Genomic DNA, 19,350 nt, shown 5'->3' with positions numbered 1-19,350 from the left:
AATAATTCTCACGACGTTTCGGCCACAACGCAAGCAGCCGTCCTCAGGTGAAGACCAGGTCTGTCGGGGAGACAGCGTATGTGTCTCTCTCTATGTATATATTTGATATCTGTCTGCTTATATGTCTGTCTATATGTCTCTGGTTCTGTGTTTTATCTCTCTCTCAAAGTTAGCATTCTCAGGAAGAACGTAATCAACCAGGTAGGGTGTTGACTGTTATGTTATCCGACTCTCTGTTGTATTACATTACATTTCTAAGTATACTAGATTTGTGTTTCTATTTCATTTATACCTGATGATGATTGCTTGTGTTGCAATCGAAACGTCGTATGCTAGTATTTAATTTATTATTATCTCTTTATACGTGACTTTACCGAAAGAACCAATGAGTAATCCGTAGCTATTTCTGTAAAAGTGAGTCGGGAGAAAGGAGGGGGGCCACAGTCGGATCTTACATAGCCCCCCCCCCACACGTTGAAGTAGGTAGCTGCGCTCCTGAATCCTAGTGCTGACCTCATCCCTGGCAATGCTACATTTCCACCTCAAGACGTTGGTTCATATAGGCGAGAGAACGACTTCATCATTCCTTACACACAAACACACGTGCCTGCGGGTTGTGCTGCATTCAATATGTAATAAGGGACTCGATCCTGGTTCTGTCTCCATTGTCCTTTATTCGGGTTCTTACACCTTTCCCGCACGGCCCTCGCTCAGAGCTCTCCCCTTGGCAGCTCCATAGCTGCTCTCGCTCCCGTAGCCTCCACACCTCTGCAGCTCCGCTGCAGATCCCCGGTGCAGTCCTCCGGCTGCCCTCACTGCAGCTCCACCGCTGCCCTCACTGCAGCTCCACCGCTGCCCGTCGCTCCTCCGTGCTTGGTCACCGCTGGCCGACGGTGCCAAGTCTTATCCTCCGTGTAGGTGGCGATCTCGCCACTCCTCGACCTCCGCCCTGCGTGGCCTCACTCTAACTCTGTCTCCCACACTCTCCCGTCTCTTCCGGTATCTCTCCCTTAAGACCTCACCCCTCTCTCCCACGTGACCTAACTCCTCCCCCCATGACGTCATATCCGCAAAGCCGTTTACGCCCGCATTACAAATATGAGGCCACATCATCTGACACACGTCACCATTACCTCACCTCTTTTTTCCTCCCCTGGCTAATGTATGTACATTTTGCTGAACTTCTTTCGCACCGTACGTAGCCAATCGTGCTAATCGGAGGTGCGGGGAAAGGACAACAAACTAAACACAAAAAGCAGTTTTAGAGAAATGAGTTTTCAACCCAGATGATTTAAAAGTGCACAGCTCCGGTGGCTTCCTTCTAGACGACCACATGAAAATGGCCACCATCAACGTCAACATCCCCCACTTACTCATCATGCAGGTACATTCTCAACATCACCATCATCAACATCACTTACCTGTCAACCCATATGGTTTAGCCGTATTCATGTACAGGGATATTGAGTTTTCAGGTCAGTATGGCGTACATCTGTTTCAATATGGGCAAAAAAAACATGTTTTTGTCTATTTTTTCTGTTTCTCCCTTGTGATGGGACGTTATGGGATGAACACTGAGATTAATAAGGGCACGGGGGTGACCAATAAGGTCTGAATTGGTCTGTAATACGGTAGGGCACTGATAAGGGATTGACAGGTATGACATCATCACCACTATCACGTCACGTATGCAGGTCGAGAGCTTCTATCGCACAGGAGCTGTCGCACGGGTTGAAAGAGGTCATTGGGCCCCATGCGGGCCACCACAGCCACCAGCTGCCCCATATTTGCAACCCACGTGGGTTACCACTGGTGCCTTGACTCCCGGACTCGCCGCACGTGGTCTCTCACAGCCCAGCGGGCACGGACTTGAGCTCGTTGTTGCTCACGCTCAGCCACGTCAGCGCCGTCAGCCCCTGGAACGCGTCGGAGGGGAGTTTGTTGAGAGTTATAATATACGAATGGGTTTTATATATATATTTGTAAATATAGAGCATGTACAATAGTCATATATAATGTATTTAATGTGCATGTATAATGTACATTTTATACATTATACATGTGCACTGTTTTTATTTTCTTGAATGCTATTCACTTGGCTCTGTCTATTTGGTTATCTAGATTCAGATGTCTATTTGGTTATCTCTGCTCTTATTTATATGTGGTTGTTTTTGTTTGCTTCATTGTTTGTATTTGTTGTTTACGTCATTGCTTTTATTATTTTGTTGACCCTGGTCACTCTTGCTAATGAGACTGTATCCCTGGTCTCCTCAGTTCTCGGCTAGTAACACAAGATCAACTTGAGCATCATAGAGATCACGCACAAATGTCTAATACAAGTGTGCAATCGAGACGTATTATGATCATTAAATAAACGCGTTCGCCAGTGGGGCCAAGGAACAGTGTAATAATGACAAAGACAAAGATCCCCCGTATAACCGTTGGGGGTAGGTGCCGTAAGTTGGCACCTATGAAGGCCGGAACGGCACACGAGGCGGGGGTGGTGACCAGCACCACGACCGGTCGCCTTTTGTCTCCCCAGTGACAATGTTTACACATTCCACTGGGTACTCATTTGAAGCTGAGCCGACTTAGGGGAGGCTCATGACCGGTTCAAAACATCATCACTGGTGTTGGCCGTGAGCGGGACTCGATCGTGAGCGGCCGGGTTCGTAGCACAGTGCGCTAACTACTGTGCCACCACTCCTCACAATGTATGTATGTTGAACTTCTTTCGCACCGTACATAACCAACGATGACCCCAAGTGCTGGACATGCACGTGCATATCAGCTGAAACACAATGCACATTGGACAGACCTATGGTTGCGTGTCGTATTGCACTGCTCCCTGTTGGGACGGTTCACAATTGTCTCGAATCGTCGATTTGGTGGTCTAAACGACACCATTGCCACACGTTCACTTTTTTCTGATCTGGTGACCTGAATCAGGCTGAGGGAATGTGTACACGTAATGCACAGCTCTGTGTGTTGTTAAGCATATAACTACTCATCACGTAGACCAGTAACGGCCTATAACACGTGTTTTATACACGATGGTCGACCCCATTCAAACACTATCCAGGCTCAGCACCTGTGCTTTGCATCTAGCGCATTGCGGGTAATTTGGCCTCTCCGGTTATGTGCTGCGGTAGAGCATCTGACCCAGAGCAAGCACACAACGAGTTCAATTCATCTCCCGGGTTCGACCCCAATCCATGGGAATCACCAACAGTTGTGTAATGTGCGGGGGTTGCAAACAGCGGGCGCATTTGAGGGCGAGCAGGTGCAAGCGTCAAGACATGGAGTAGCAGCCAGAGAGGTGCCAGCCATTAGGGGGAGAAGCAGTAATTAAGCGGGTGCATTTGGGGACAGGCAGGTGCGAGCGTGGGAAAACGGGGTAGACTCCAGAGAGGCAGGAGATGGAGATGATAAGAGAGAGAGAGCACGTGCAGGAGGCGCCGCTGAGGCACCAGCTTAATGGGGGTAACTGAGGACCCTTAATGAAGAGGGGGATATAAGATTGTGTGTGGAGCGACACGGGGTTGTTGGTTGGAGCTGAAGGAACGAAGAGGTCAAGAGCCGGGGAGAAGAAGCCTGGGACCTCACCCTCCACACTTCATCCTCCCCAGTGGTGTTAGCTGATCCCCTGCTGGGGGCAAGGACGAGGGTGGAGGTGTGAGAGAAGAGTGACAGGCTAGCGGAGTATTAAATGACAGGCTAGCGGAGTATTAAGTGACAGGCTAGCGGAGTATTAAATGACAGGCTAGCAGAGTATTAAGTGACAGGCTAGCAGAGTATAGAGAGAGGGGAGTTCGGAGCAAGGGTGCATTGTGTTAGTGTGAGGAGCATCCATACGGGATGCGAAGTAATAAAGTAACACAGGAGAAAATCTAAAAGTGTCCGTGTGAATACACCACTACATTTGGTGTCGAAGTGGTCAATAACTTACGTCGCCATCATGTCAAATAAAGCAGCTAAGAAAAGGAACTTACGGTCGACTTCTCCCATGCTAAAAAAGACAGAGACATCGTTTTCGCCATGGCCCCCGACGCTGCGGATTAGCTGGCGGGCCCAGATGACCTGCTGCTGCCGGCGCAAGAGGGAAAGCGCGGGGCAAGCCCGGTCCGCCCATCAATGAAGGGTTGGCGGAACGTCGCTGCCCATCTGGAGAGGACGCTGTCAGCGGTTACTTACCTATTCAACATACTGATAACAGCAACCCAGGCGACGATTTCGGCGGAAGCGCTGGCGGATGCGCTGACTCTTCCCGCCACTTCAACAATGGCGATCACGCAGGAAGCCGCCGCCATTCCGCAACCGGAAGCAGCTCCTGCCATTTCAGCAACTGCGCCAGATTTGACGGATACTTCGCCTTCTGTGTGGCCATCTCCGATGCGCCGGTTGCCTCCGGTCCGTGCTTTCTCCGCAGCTGGGGGCGACTGGATGGCGTTCCGCCGTCGCTTTGAGGTTGCATATCATTCGGTGGACTGGTCTGCGGACGAGACGCTACGGGCCTTGTAGACGGCCCTTGATGATGGTTCATTGGCCGTCTTGTACTTCATTCCTGAGGCTGATCGTTCTTCGTTCACCGACACCTGCTCCGTGATGGCAGCGATCTTTGACCGACCATCGAACATCCGCAGAAGATTCCTGCTCAGAAAACGGGGGGACACTGAGATGGCCCTGGCATTCCGCAGCGCTCTCTTGGCCCTCGGACAAGCGGCCAACCCCTCCATGGATCGAGCAGCCCTCGACTTGCTAACCCTGAAGCGGCTCTTGGCGCTGGTATGGCCGACGACCTCACATCCCTCCATGTCGCTCGAAATATACAAGCTCACCTGAGCCTCAGAGGATGGCCTGCAGCGATGGCGTGCACTTATGAAAAATGGTACTCTGAGCCCAGTGACAGCAGTTTGGCATATGTATCCTGGTCTCAAGATTGATGCGCAAAGAAATGTGAGGAGGCCAGCCGCCGGTCGAGTGGACACCGAGGAGTGGGCCGCCAACTGCGCCCTCTTTGCGGGCATGCTTTAATTAGGGTCGGACGGGACGCATTGCCAGGAATTGCCGTCTGCACTCTGCTGGTTCGCCCAGGCCCCCTTCAATCTCCAGTGCCAACACCTCCTCGTCCCAAGGACCACAGGCGAGTCGCGACGCAACCATGCACACGGCCGTTTCCCTCCCATCACTCATCCACAGCACACCTTGCCTTCGTTCACCAAGTTACTGTTCATCCCGTCGTATCGGAAGCTCGCCGTGTTGGTTTGTTGGCTGTGCGTCCGCAGGACATTGAGCAGTGGTGTGCGTTGGCCTATCGAGTGGTCTGTGCCGTGGAGGGATCGTCGTATGTAATGGGCCTTATCCATAGGGTGCAAGTCCGGGTGTTGATCGATACAGGTGCCTCGGCCACCCTCATGTCGTTGCCTACTTTTCGTTCGTTGCCGGCGTCTCCTCGGCCTCTTAAGCAGGTAACGGCAAATTGGGGTAGTTTGGGGATAGTTGGTCGCATGATCGCAACGGTGCAAAAAGGAGATGTGGTAATGGACGGGCCTGTGTTGATTTCTAAAACTCTGGCAGTGTCCTGCTTGTTGGGCACGGATTTTTAATGCAGGATGCCCCTCAATAATGGTGGACCAGGGGTGTATTGATATATCATTGGGGCATCACCAGCATTTTTTGAAATCCCCCACAACATATACATCAGTTAATGCGGTTGTGGAGGCTACGGTTAGCCAGACAGTGCGCGTTCCGCCAGCCACGCAGATGCTTGTGCCATTTCGGTTGTGTAAGAGCTTGGCCCTGCTAAATCCGGAGGAGGGGATTCTTTTGACCCCCTCTAACGTGGTATCGTGAACACCCTCCTTGGTGGGGGCACTGACTATTGTGCCGGCAAACCGCGATCCCTTCCTCCAAGTGGTTAATGCGGGCCATACACCGGTAGTAATCCAAGCAGGCGCCCCTTATTTTAAGCTGCAATTATAACAATGCCCAGTGGAATCACAATCGCAGGTCAAGGCCCAAAACGTCTAGCGGACAGCAACAAACAGCACTATCCCAGGTGTCAGACATTTGATGTAACACGCGCCTTGAATTGAGCAAGATGATGAAAGCCAAGGTGAAAATAGACGAGTGGAGCAGATTCCAATGTCTGTCACTGTTTGAATTTTATAAAAATTAAATAAAACACTTAATAACTGGGCCCTGAAGTCCCAGAAATTGTAGTGGTCTCCGCGCGATCGTAGATCGATGTTCAAGGGGAAGAGAAGGCCGAAGTGGATGGTGGGATGAGACTATCAGGGCAGATAAATTAAACTACTAAACTATGTCTTATTGGTTCTTTCGGTAAAGTCACGTAGAAGGGGGAAAAAAACATAATATATTTTTTATTATGTTATATTTTAATATATTATTATTTTATTATTTCCCTTCTACGTGACTTTACCGAAAGAACCAAGAAGATGAATCCCTGCAGTCACGAAAGCTTTAAATCGATACTAAACTATGTTTATTTTTATTTCACTAGGTAAGGCCCAGAGTTATTTAACTCTTTTTCAGAAGAGACCCGAATATGACAAATGATAGCTCAATGAAGTGGCTTATCGCATGTAAATGCATAGCAGCCAAATACTCTAAACGTGTGATGTTGATTCTAAATGTGGAGGGAAAAACCGGGGGACCCGGAAAAAAATCCACGCGACCACGGGGAGAGAAAAATGCAAACTCCAAATATACAGCAGGCGTCAGGGTCGGGATCGAACCCGCAATCATCCTGCATACCAGGCGAGGGAGATAACATATCCGATCCGCCGCGGCACCCTCCCTCATCATAGCAGATGAGCACCGCTCCTCACGAGTGTGGAGGCAGTTCGATTCCCACTCACAGAGCAGCGAGCTCTGCGGGCATGCTGGGCTTTGGCACCTGTGGAGGGACTGAGTCTCTGCCGAAGCTTTGAAGTCATGGAGCAGTTTGTAAACATAAGGTGGAAACATTCATAACAAACATCTGATGACATGTACAACGAACATGTTTAGCAAACATGTATAACTAAGATGTATAGCAAACGTGTATAACAAGCAGCTAATGACATGTATAACAAACATGTATAAGTATGAAACAATAATACATGTTACCCTTTGTGGAAATAATACAGGTGTTAAGATGTTCAAACACCAAATAAAAACCGTATGCAAGGAATCATATATATATTAAACATATGTATAACAGACATCTGATGCCATATAAAACAAACAAGTATAACAGACATAAACATCTGATGCCATGTACAACAAACACGTATAACACACATGTATAAAAAAACATCTGATGACATGTATAACAAACATGTCGATAGCAAACACCTGCACGTAATCACAATAATCTCAACATCTTCGTCAATAACTACTGTGGCCTTTAAAAGGAATGTCGGTATAAACAGGTGCCGCTTTCCGGGCAATGGCCGTTCTTTACAGCACGTAAAATAGAACAGTAAATGATATCGATACACCACGCGATCTCTGTGGCCTCTGTGCTGTGAAGAAGGGCCAATGTTTACAACGTCACCTATTATGTGATTTTTATTAGAAGGCCGCAGTGCTATTGATGAATACGTTGAACTTTTTGTTGTCAGCATAAGCATCGGAATTTATTATTTATACTAGAAGAGGAATCCGATGAGCTATGGAGCTCTTTTTGGCAGATGTGCAGAATGGACATGGGGTTAGAACGTTACAACAATCAATGCAAAATAAAATCACGTTACAGAGTGCGAAGGTACAGGAAAGGCAAACAAATGACAATTTTCTTCTGCACCACTTTCAATGCAGAAGCAGCAGCATCAACAAAGTCATTTTCAAACAATAATAATACGAATGTGCTGCGGTGTTTTAATTTCTTAACACCTGTTTTATTGCCAGCAATGGTAAAACTTGTTCTTACTTTTCAATGCGCTGCCTCTTTGTCACGCCAAAGGTTTATGAAGGCCTACCCACTCCGTGTCGGATACGGGGATTGTTTGACCATACTTCATCACAACTGGTCAGTGCCATATCGGTGACAGCAGTTCCAGGAAGGGTTCATATATCACGTGCCAATTGGTGCGAGCATTGTCCGCGAATCAAAAAATTGTGTCGCCTGTTATAATGCAGTGCCGTAAACCCACCGCGCCACTGCTCCACCCCATGATGACTCTCAACAACTCTGGCTGTCACCTGATAAGGCCGGTTGTTATTATCGCCGAAACGTCGTACTCGAATTGTAAATGTTGTGGGTTTACTTTGCAACACACCAGTGTGCTGAACTAGCAACTAATTGGCACGTTTTGTTTACGACAAACCATACTAATTGGTTGTGTCGGGTGGTGGCGGGTTTATCGACACATTTACATTTACACGATCTAATCCAAAAAAAACTCTTATGGATATTGATTACTAAACCTATGTGTAAATTTTGCTTCTGTGAGTAACAACACCCATTGAACTCTATGCTACAGATATTTCTCTTAATATTTTTAAGTAAAAAAACAACAGATCATAATCATAACACGCATGCGCAGATTCGACATTTTTAGAAAAGCATTTTATTTTGTTGTTACACAGCCATAGCAGCATCGAATAGCTTTACATTGTGGTGGAGCATTATAGCACCATCATAATCCTTAATTATTGGTGAATTGTGTCATAAGTTGACATTACTTTTCCTGTAGGAGCTAAAATTATTATTACTGGTGATTAACTGTGAATAACCGAAGCAATAATAGATATCCATTGTAATTTATATGAATACATTAACCCCTCCCCTCTGGTCTTCACACCTGATTGGCTCACAAATGACAACATCACATTTACCGCCTCTATTTAAGACTGAAATCGGAGGATTCCTCCACAATTGTGGCTGTCGCCTGATGAGGCTGGTTGTAATTACTGGCGAAACGTCACGGTACTCGAATTGTAAAAGTTGTAGGTTTACTCTCCAACACACTGGTTAGTGCTGAATTAGTAACTAATTTGCACGTTTTGTTTATGTAACAAACCTTACTAATTGGCTGTGTCAGGTGGTGGGCGAGTTTAACTACACATTTATATTTACGCGATCTAACCCAAAAAACCGTACGTAGCCAACCGTGCAAATCATAATTACCTACATGAAGCGAATTCCAGCACAGCCATTATTAAAGAACTACAAATGATTTAAACGCAAGTGCTGCCAAAAGTGTTGTCTCCACTGTGACTGCAATGGGCTCACCTTTTCGAATAAAATCGGACAGTGGCAGCGCATTGGTTCTGGTTTGTTGTTGTGGGGCGGGGGGGGGTGAAGGTTCCATCTTTGGTGACATTGCATCTCGGGGTTTTTTCCCCAACTATCACTGACGCACGAACGCAGGTGGTGCAACAACAGCAAGCTCCATTAAGCATGTGTTACATCTGGAGCTGTAAAAACCGTAAAGCATGAGTCATTGGATACCTAAAAAGCAGTGAAGCGTGAGTGGTCTGGAACTGTCAAAAGCTGTGAAGCATGAGTCATCTAAGCTTGGAAAGCCATTAAGCACGAGACATCTGATACTGGAGCACGTTCCCGCCCTGCAAATGTCAAGCAAAATCCACCACTGTGTTAATGCCTTTGAGCGCCAAAGGAATAAAAAAACACAGCCCCGATGGACACCGCGATTACGGAATGGTGAACAGGGTAGGCTGCATCGTCACGAACGGGAACTTGTACGTGTTTGGAAGGCCCTCGTGTTTGACGTTGTCGAAAGTCGACCACGAAAACGCGGGCAGTTTTCCTTCCATCGTTGGCCCATTGACCGCAGACGTCATGAACTTCTTTGCCATCCTCATGTCCGCCACCTGCTCAGGCACGTAGCATCAACAAATGATAGAAGTCACCGCAGCTCCTCTTCTGCTTGCTCCGGACACGACAAACAATGTCTGCATTTTAAACACGTAGTAGGATGTCGCGACCAATATCATCCATAAGAGGTTGTTTTAGGTTAGATCGTGTAAATGTAAATGTCATTAAACCCACCACCATCCAAAACAGCCAAAACGTGCCAATTCGTTACTATTTCAGCACACCGGTGAGATGGAGAGTAAACTGACTTCAAGATTTACAATGCGACTTCTGTGACGATTCGTCGGTAATTACAACAACCAGCCTCATCAGGCGACAACCAGAGTTGTAGAAAAATCCTCCTGTTTCGGTCTTAAATGTTTCCGCATTTTACGCCAGGGCGATTTTTACGTTCGGGTGCGGCGTGATTTCCATCTTCTGTCACCCCGGTGCGGAGAGCCCGCTCTGCAAGCCGCACGGCACGCAGAAAATCACGAGCAATGGCGGCCGCGGTAGCTAGGAAATTTGTTTACGACCCGCCACACGGACTCGTACCTTGGTGTCATAGCAGCCCACGGGGCTCCCTGTGTCAGGCTGCAGGTCATCGCGGCAGCAGATGGTGTTGCAGGGGTTCCCGGACGTGTAGCGATCCGTCTTGTACCCTTCAGAAACAGCGTTGCGGTGACGACCACTTCAGTTGTGGAACTCATGAAGTCCGAACCTTGCTTGGACAATTACACCAGGTACTAATTTGAGGCTGAGTCTACCTAGGGGAGGTCCAGTATTGGTTCAGATAATCGTCACCCGTGTTGGCTGTGAGCGAGAATCGAACTCGGGTTGCCGGGTTTATAGTTTTCCGCGAATGCTTTTACACGTGATTGTAGTACAGTTAGAGACCCAGATATGCAAGAAAAATAATGCATTTTTTGTCAATTTAATATATTTGTGAGTGGACGTCATCCCCACATAGGCCTAGAGCCACGTGACAGCTTCCTCCCCCAGCACGTGCAGGACAACAACAACCAGTCTGCACGACAGGAGGCTAACTGCTACACTACCGCTCATTGGCACACGAGATCATGCATCATCCATTCGACAATCATTTTTTTTCGCGCCTAGGTAAAATACCTTCCGCCTTGTGTAGGGAACGGGATGGGGGGTTCAAGGGTTGTGAGCGCTGCGCCACTTTCTCACGACGCCCAGCAGAGATCAGGGACTGCCCACGGTTGTGACGAGGTAATACAGGGTGTCCGAAAACGAATATACCAAAAATAAAGTTTTATTGTTTTTCCAGATACTGACATAAATTGTATATGAATATATGCATTATGCTCGTACGTTTTAGTTTGTTGTGAATGTCGATTGATTCTGTTTCAGGAGGAACCCCATTTTCTGATATAATGACAAGTCCACCCGTTCACCAGACAACACCATTATATTTTTTGTTATCTCTGGGTTTTACACTAGCAAACCTAGGGACCTTGAAGAACGCAAACATCGTATTGTTGATGCTGCTGTGTCATCATCCATCCCTACAGCATCCATCCCTACAGCTGTGTTTGAAAATCTTTTATCAGATATTGAACGCCAAATTAGATTGATTATAGTGAACGATGGGCGACATGTAGAGGTGTAATAATAGGTGTAATAATAATTCGCTAATCTTTAATCAATACAATTAACCTTTTTAAATTATGTAAAAACGTAGACTTCTCTTACGTGTATTTATATAAAATTTACAACAATTCAACGTGCTTTTTGGTATATTCATTTTCGGATACCCTGTAAAACTAAACTGCATGACCGCAATCACAAATTACTCGAGTGATACTGGCGAAGCAATGAGGCTCATTGCAATGTTATACACACACTTTATACAAAGTAAATGTATTTAACGATTTAACTAAGCAGACAATGTGCCTCCTTTGCGTATTTATCTCTCCACATAAAACTGTAGTTGTGTTGTTGCACATGCTCATGAGCCATACGGCCTCCTGGGAGTAAACATTTTCAGCAGCGTTGTTTTAACACACGAAAACTGTGCAAGTGTCTCATCAGCTGAGTGGGGCTTCATTCAAACAATGCTGGTGCCCAGACGTTTATGGGCAAACGCCCTTTCATGGCAGATATCGGTCGTAGTTCGATGCCCAACTATACTGTATACTACATAATGATGACTTTTGTGTGTATATAATTGTTCAATCAAAGAATTCGGCACAATATGTATATCTAATCTCATGATGGATATTTAACACGTAGGCTTTCGTGACCAATATTATCCATAAGAGTTTTTTTGGGTTAGATCGCGTGACTATAAATGTGTTGGTAAACCGGCCCACCACCCGACACATCCAATTAGCAAAGTTTGTCACAAGGTCTAATGTTTGTAGACTACATCGGTATTTTATTGTTGTTTATCCAGAAAACACTTTCTCAAGAAGGTCCTGCCAATTTTTTTTTCAATAGGGGGCGATCGTTGCTGCGTTCAATCTCAACCGAGTCATTTGCAGGCAATGTTTCAGGCATTCAGATGTGTTGGGCAATACCACTGTGTATGTTTTTTTTTAATAATTAAGCAATGGGAGGAAAACAGAGAACCCACAGCAAACGCTTACAAAATATACACGCTTCGCTCACAGGGGGAGAATGTACAGACTCCACTCACTCACACTGCTGAAGAGGGGGAGGACATAGAAACTCCACTCACTGTATAACAGGGGCAGAACATACACACACCACAGAGAAAGCTGTTCTGAGTGGGTAATCAAAGATAGTCCCCTTCTTGCTGTAAGGCACGTGTGTTAACCTCTTCGCCACCACCCTGCTGCCCAAAGCGTGGTGTGAGAGTGAGTTGTAAACAAAACAACTTAGTTTTGTATAAAGTTATGCAGTACCGTTGTACCGCAGCACTGCCTTGAGAGACTCCACATTCCTGATCTTGCTCTGATCCCGACGGAAAATCTTGGCGCGTGATGACAGCTGATGGGAGTATTCGTTCCCCATATAGTCATTCAGCCTCTGGTATCCGCCCAGCTCGTATATGGATCTGTAGAACGGGATGTTGTAGGAAGCCCAGTACCCTGTTGCGCGGTGAGACAAAAGACAGGGGCGCCTGCCGTTGGCGCATTCACAAAACCAGAGGCAGCTTCTGCATGGATTAAATTTCACAAAGAGGACTGCAGAGCTCGGGCAATCGTTGGCTGCCAGCTCATCACGTGGCTGTTGCCTTTCTCGTTTATCTGTGATTCCTCCTCCGAGCACCTCGAGTCGTCCTCTCTCTCTCTCTCTTTGAGAGTGAGTAAACACGTTTGCGGTAGCTGCGCTTTACAAATTGACATCAGTTAAGTTATGATAACAAACTGAACAATGATCACACATCATAGATGAGCCACGGCTAAAAATCAGGTAAGGCCCAGCTGATGGCCCTTCGCCATCAGACAGGTAACGCCACAGACTCATTACCGCATCTCCGATCAGGGGTGTAACTACCTATTTAAATGGGGGGGGGCTATGCAAGACTCACTTTTACTGAAATAGCTAAGGATGTCTTTAACCCGTATACAATAATATGTAGGCTATAACTATATATATTTTTTTTATTGCACCATGTAATGGGTTTAGAGCAGGGATCCTCAAACGACAGCCCGCGGGCCACATGCGGCCCGCCAAGGACATTTATCCGGCCCATGGTCACTAATTGGGCTGCGCTTGTGAGCACTAATTGGGCTGCGCTGGTGAGCACTAATTGGGCTGCGCTGGTGAGCACTCATTGGGCTGCGGTGGTGGGCACTGATTGGGCTGCGGTGGCGAGCACTGATTTGGCTGCGCTGGTGAGCACTGATTGAGCTGCGGCGGTGGGCACTGATTGAGCTGCGGCGGTGGGCACTCATTGGGCTGCGCTGGTGAATGGTTCAATGGGCCAATTGACTGGACTTGCCCCCCAGGCCTAAGGCTGCCAGCCCTCCCTTGGCTGCGCTTGACTGGCTGTCCCTCCCTCAGCTCCCTCACTTGCCCCTCGGCTCCACTCCCAGTGATATTCCTGTGTGCTGGGGATGTAGATCCCCAGCACACCGACCCCATCGCACTAGGGATACCTCAAAGACCCCATCGCACTAGGGATACCTCAAAGGGCAACTTTCTGCTGCTCTATCGATGCGATAGCCAGATGCGTTAGTCGAGCTTGGTCCACGATAGACCGCAGGTTATTATTAAGGAATATCTTTTTCTTGAAAACATTTTCTTAACATTGTTCCTACTCGTTTATCTGTTGATTCGGGGCCCCCTTGTGGCCGACTGGGCACCTATGCGTTGCATGACGCTGCCACAAACCCTCAACCAGAATAGCACCCCTGTCTCTGATTAACGCAGTTGGCTACCAACAGTGCGAACTAACAATATATTTTAACAATAGAATGATAATAATAATAGATTTGACCCTTTCTGGTAATAAAAACAGGAGGTGTTAAGACGTTCCAACACCAAATAGATACATATTTCAAGGCATCAAGTCTGCATTCAACACACGTACTTGTGGAAAAGTATGCAAACAAACATGCTCTGTTAATATATGCATTGTTTTTTTTTAAACTGATTAGCCTACACCAAAGCCAGCCTGGTGTAGCCTTGTAGCTATTTGACGTTTGAACATCTTAACACCTGTTTTATTGCCAGAAAAGGTAAAACTTATTCTTATCGCTTCATCATTTTGAAACTGACAAAATGGACCCACAGATAAGTTAAATATACTGACAAAAACAAAGATCCCCAGAATAGCCTAAACCAGGGGTCGGCAACCTACGGCTCCGGAGCCGCATGCGGCTCTTTACGTGCTGCTTCTTGACGATATGTACGTATGTACAGTATGTACTCAGATGCATTGCGGCTCTTGAAATACTGAATTTTGTACCGAATTGGAAAGAAATGGCTCTTCTTGTTATTTTGGTTGCCGACCCCTGGCCTAAACAGACTGTCGGGGCAAGTGCTGTCAGCGAGTATCACCTATGAAGGCCGGCACCATAGGAGGGGTTGGGTGGTCAGCGTCAATGATAAAGCGTGAAACAGTGGTTTACGATATGGTTAATAATTTAGGTTACATGGCCACAATCACATACCTTAGCTTGTCTTTAATGTATCTCTATGTGTCTTTACGAGTCTCTGTGGGTCTATATGTGTCTTTATGTATCTCTAGGAGTTCCTATGTATTTATTCGTGTCTCTTTGGGTTTCCTATGTGGTCCGTAGTTTTGGGTTGTATGGCCACAGTCACACGGCTGTGGCTTCGTCTTGAATTTTCCATTCATGAAGGCGATGTGCACACCGGCCTGTTGATGTTACGATGCAGTCGACGGTTACACCGGTGTTTTCACCAGTGGCGAGATGTTAACTACCTCGCCTGGTATACAGGAGGCCATGGGTTCAAATCCGATCCCGATCCCGACCCTGACGCCTGATGTATATTTTGAGTTTGCATGTTCTCCCCGTGGTCGTGGGGATTTTTCTCAGTTTCTCCAGTTTTTCCCTCCACGTTTAGAAATATGCCTTTAGAGTATTTGGCTGTTATAAATTTCCACGTGATAAGCCACTTCGTGGAGCTATAATTTGTGATAGCCAGGTCGCGTCTGAAAAATAGCTATTTAGCTCAGTGGGCGTTCTTACCTGGTCAAATACAAAATACTTTAACCGTTTATAGTTTAGTTTTCAAGGAGAGAATGTCAAAGCCAGGAGGTGTGACTGTATAAAGGTGGGGTGTGGCAGTGGCATGCGCACTGCGCTATGAGTCTCGTTCACACGAGTTTGATTCTTGGCCATGACTGTCATCGGTGGTGGAACTATTTTTTTAAGACGAGCGATCCTCCGCGAGATGTAATGAGTAAGCCTCGTACTGGGAGTGAGTGTTTGTGTGTATGCACATTTAAATACAGTACATTGTGTTCCGACTTACGAACCGTCTGACTTACAAGCAGGCCTCAAGAAATAATTATGTCCGTAAGTTCGAGGAATGCTCGTACATTGTTAACAGACACGCACAGCACTGATGAGAGTGGGTACCGTTCCGCAGGATGTCGGTTTGGTCAGCGGAGTGAACCAGCGTCGGCATCTGCTCCACCACGTACAGGGCACCATCATGAATGCCTACGCCCAGCTCAATTTTGTTCAGATTCAATATCATGTACTGGTTGTTGTAGGTTCCTGAGGATACACAACAGAGGGGAATATTTTGCCAGCGTCAGTAATCACCCTTTGGTTTTTAAGCAGCATCGCGTTGCACAAAGTGTGTATAACGGTCACTGAGCAATCACGGACAGGCTTTAGACATGACTTAACCGAAAGAACCAAATAATAATAAGCTGGAAGGTAGCTAGCTGGCGCCGTCAACAAAATTACTCAGCTCTGCAGTCGTCTACGTATCAAGAGGATTGGTTAGCCAGAAATACCGCACCGAATCGCAAGGCCCTTTCTCACGAAGGGTCCCACCAAGTTTTCACAAGAGAGAGAGAGAGATGTTGCCGTGTGTGTTTAATCACACCCGAGTAATTTGCAGTGCAATTTTTTACATTTGGGATGTTTGGCCAATGCCAGTTAAATAGTATGTAAAACGAAACTATAAACTAATTTTATTTCACCAGGTAAGGCCCATTAAGCTATATAGCTTTTCTACAGAAGCAACTTGGCCACAAACGATAGCTCAACGAAGTGGTTTATCACGTGGAAATGTATAGCAGCCAAATACTTTAAAAGCATGGTAATTCTAAATGTGGAAGGAAAAACCGGAGGACCCGGAGAAAAATCCACGTGTCCACAGTGAGATAATGCCAACTTCAAATAAAGCGGCATCACAGTCGGGATCGAACCCACGACCTCCTGTATACCAGGCGAGGTAGTTAACATCTCACCACCGGGGCGCCCCGAGTGGGTGTTTTAGCTATGGGAGGGAAACCGGAGAACTGAGAGTAAATCCATGAACAACAGAGGGAAAGCACGCAACGCCTGTACGGCAAGGTGTCCGAGTTGGGAATCGAACCTAGATGCTTCAGTAGGGAGTAGATAAGATTAGTATGCCCTTTGCTCTACGTGCCTTCTCATGGAAATCCAAGGGAGTTTCACAACATTTGTCTGATCCACTCACTCTTTGCTGCATCCACAAGTGTTGGATGGCAGGCCACATGGATTGCCACTAGAGTCCAGCTAGATGACATCCAGTAAAACCCTGTCCTATAACAGCACATTTATTATTCATTAGGTTACTAGTTAAGCTACAAAAAAATATTTTAACGACCCTAATATTTACACGGGCCCAGGCCGCCATCAACCCAGCAATTGAACATCGACCAACGATCTCCTGGTCTCCAGAGCAAAGACTCAATCGATCCGGACGCCTTTCTGCGTCGAATTTGTATTTTCTCCACCTATTCTGCCTGGGTTCCCTCCAGGTTCTCTGGTTTTCTGTTATAACTAAGACAAATAAAATATACTCACGATGTAACTGGTATTGGCAAACATATCCCAATGCTGAACAATCACGCTGCAAATTATTCGAATTGGCGTTACCCTTTTTTGGCCACAATGCAGGTGTTAAGATGTCCCCGGAAGCATGAAGACATTCTCATTGGGCAACATTCATTTGTAAGGCAATTACCCAAAGATCTGCGATCTGTTGAACAGATGTATTAGTGCCATTACAAGATAAAATAAATATCAGCCACGCGTCCGTTTGTTTGTTCACGATTCCTAGATTTCGTACGGAACTTGGTTCAAAAGCGTTTCATGTACTTGCTCTGAAGTTTTGGAACCAACTGGCTTGTGTCCTCTCTGGGGATCACCACTCTGTCATCACTGTACTCTCTTCAACAGACATTATTGAGGTCGCAACAATACAAATGTGAGATTTTTTTTTATATTGTATTTCTTCTTTATTAACTCTTGCTGCCGTGTTTGTCTGCTGGCCGAGTCGGATAACAAACTTGTGATTCTGATTCAAGCAGCACACATGCTTGTGGTACAACATGCATGCAAACAAACATGCTTGGATGATGCATTGTTCTTGAAATCGATTTGCCGTCACCAGAGGCAGCCTCCTTTATATTTGGCCTTGTTTCACCACCGTTGTTGAACCTAGAGAACGCCAAAAAATGTGAACAGCATAAAAAGCAACGCAAACAAAAAATATATTAAAATAGCTCGGGTTGCGCAGTTTATGATCCCCATAGATATTACCACCCTACTTGGAGAACTTGGCATGACCCTCCTGACAAAAGAGTTTTGAGACTCGGTACGAGTATGCAGGATACCCGCACTGCTGGGGTAAAGAATGGAGATTTGTGGATGTGCCTAACAAGGACCTCATCAGTAATACATCTGTCCAGGTGCCTGGCTTCGACCTCCAAAGGCCCCAGTGGGTTCAGTTGAACCGCATCTGGTGTTACGAAGGGGTGGTGTGTGCCGCTTCTGAACCATTGATGGGGCGTCCTACGACAGGAGACCGTGGCACACCATCGACTCCAGCTGTTAAGTCCGTCAGAGTGTGCCGGGAGGACTGGTTGTTGTTGCTCTGCACGTGCTGAAGGAGGAGGTGGCTGTCACATGGTTCTGTGGCTACGTGGGGCTGACATCCACTCACAACTCATTGGTTCTTTCGGTAAAGTCACGTAGGTATAAAATAAAATAAATTAAATCACGACGTTTCGATTGCAACACAAGCAATCATCATCAGGTGGGAAACCCACAGCAATAATTATTTTTTTGCTTAAGTGGGAGAGAGCAGCCGTGGGAAGAGGTTATATAGGTAAAAGTGGGGGGAGAGGCAAGGGAGGGGGGTAGGGGGAGGGGAGCGTTGCGTGGACGCTAGGAGAGGGACGTGAAGCTGGACGGGGGGGAAGTGGGCGGGGCTGGAAGTGGGAGGCTGAGATAGCTGGGGGTGCGTGGGGGGGAGGATGCAACAACAACGCCACTCACAACATTTATAACATTGACAAGCATATTTTTTGGCATATTTGGCGCTCTAACTGTATGACAGTCACGTGTAAAATCATTTGCTGAGTAAATAAATGAATATTACCCGAATTGTGCTTGGCTAAGATTTCGCCCCACTGTTTGCCGTCGCGAGCGAGCACGTTGGCCGTGCGTACTCTCTGCCACGACAGCAGGGCCTGGGGCGTGATGTCGTCGAAGAGGTTCTGGTTGTAGTTGACGATCGTTGTCTGGAGCATCACCAAGCCGCTGCTCAGCAGGTAATAGTCGTCGAGTGATGACAGGAAGCCTGCGGGGAAAGGGCACCAGTGGACGCAATCCCCGGGGGGGGGGGCGGTTCGGGTTTACGACGGCCATAATGCCAGGTGATAATAGAAGTGCCCTGCCATCGCGTCTGATAAATATAATCAGGGACACAGCCACGATGGCCGAGGCAACGTTTGCTTCGTGTTGTCTCCATTGGAGCATTTCATCTCCTGCTCACGTAAATGATGCCACTACTACAACAAGGTAGACGATATTACTTTGTAAGAAATGTAGCACTACAATTAATCGATT

At 46.8% G+C, this 19,350-nt stretch overlaps 1 protein-coding gene across 1 annotated transcript in view; it reads right to left on the bottom strand.

Moving 5' to 3' along the window:
- Positions 1–9,315: 9,315 nt before the first annotated feature.
- LOC144950582 (phospholipase B-like 1) overlaps positions 9,316–19,350 on the bottom strand; it is a 40,108-nt gene continuing 30,073 nt past the window's right edge. Inside the window, exons 7-11 of the mRNA XM_078880725.1 lie at positions 18,881–19,081; positions 15,874–16,014; positions 12,721–12,906; positions 10,382–10,488; positions 9,316–9,843 (exon numbers count right to left, since the gene is read on the bottom strand). Of these exons, the coding sequence (XP_078736851.1) occupies positions 9,664–9,843; positions 10,382–10,488; positions 12,721–12,906; positions 15,874–16,014; positions 18,881–19,081 (815 nt within the window). The 3' untranslated portion in view covers positions 9,316–9,663. The remainder of the gene's footprint in view (positions 9,844–10,381; positions 10,489–12,720; positions 12,907–15,873; positions 16,015–18,880; positions 19,082–19,350) is intronic.

The sequence above is a fragment of the Lampetra fluviatilis genome, chromosome 58, assembly GCF_964198595.1.
Source record: "Lampetra fluviatilis chromosome 58, kcLamFluv1.1, whole genome shotgun sequence".
Taxonomy (NCBI): Eukaryota; Metazoa; Chordata; class Hyperoartia; order Petromyzontiformes; family Petromyzontidae; genus Lampetra; species Lampetra fluviatilis.
The sequence above is the reverse complement of the archived record's forward strand: the minus strand, read 5'-3'. Positions and strand labels throughout refer to the sequence as shown.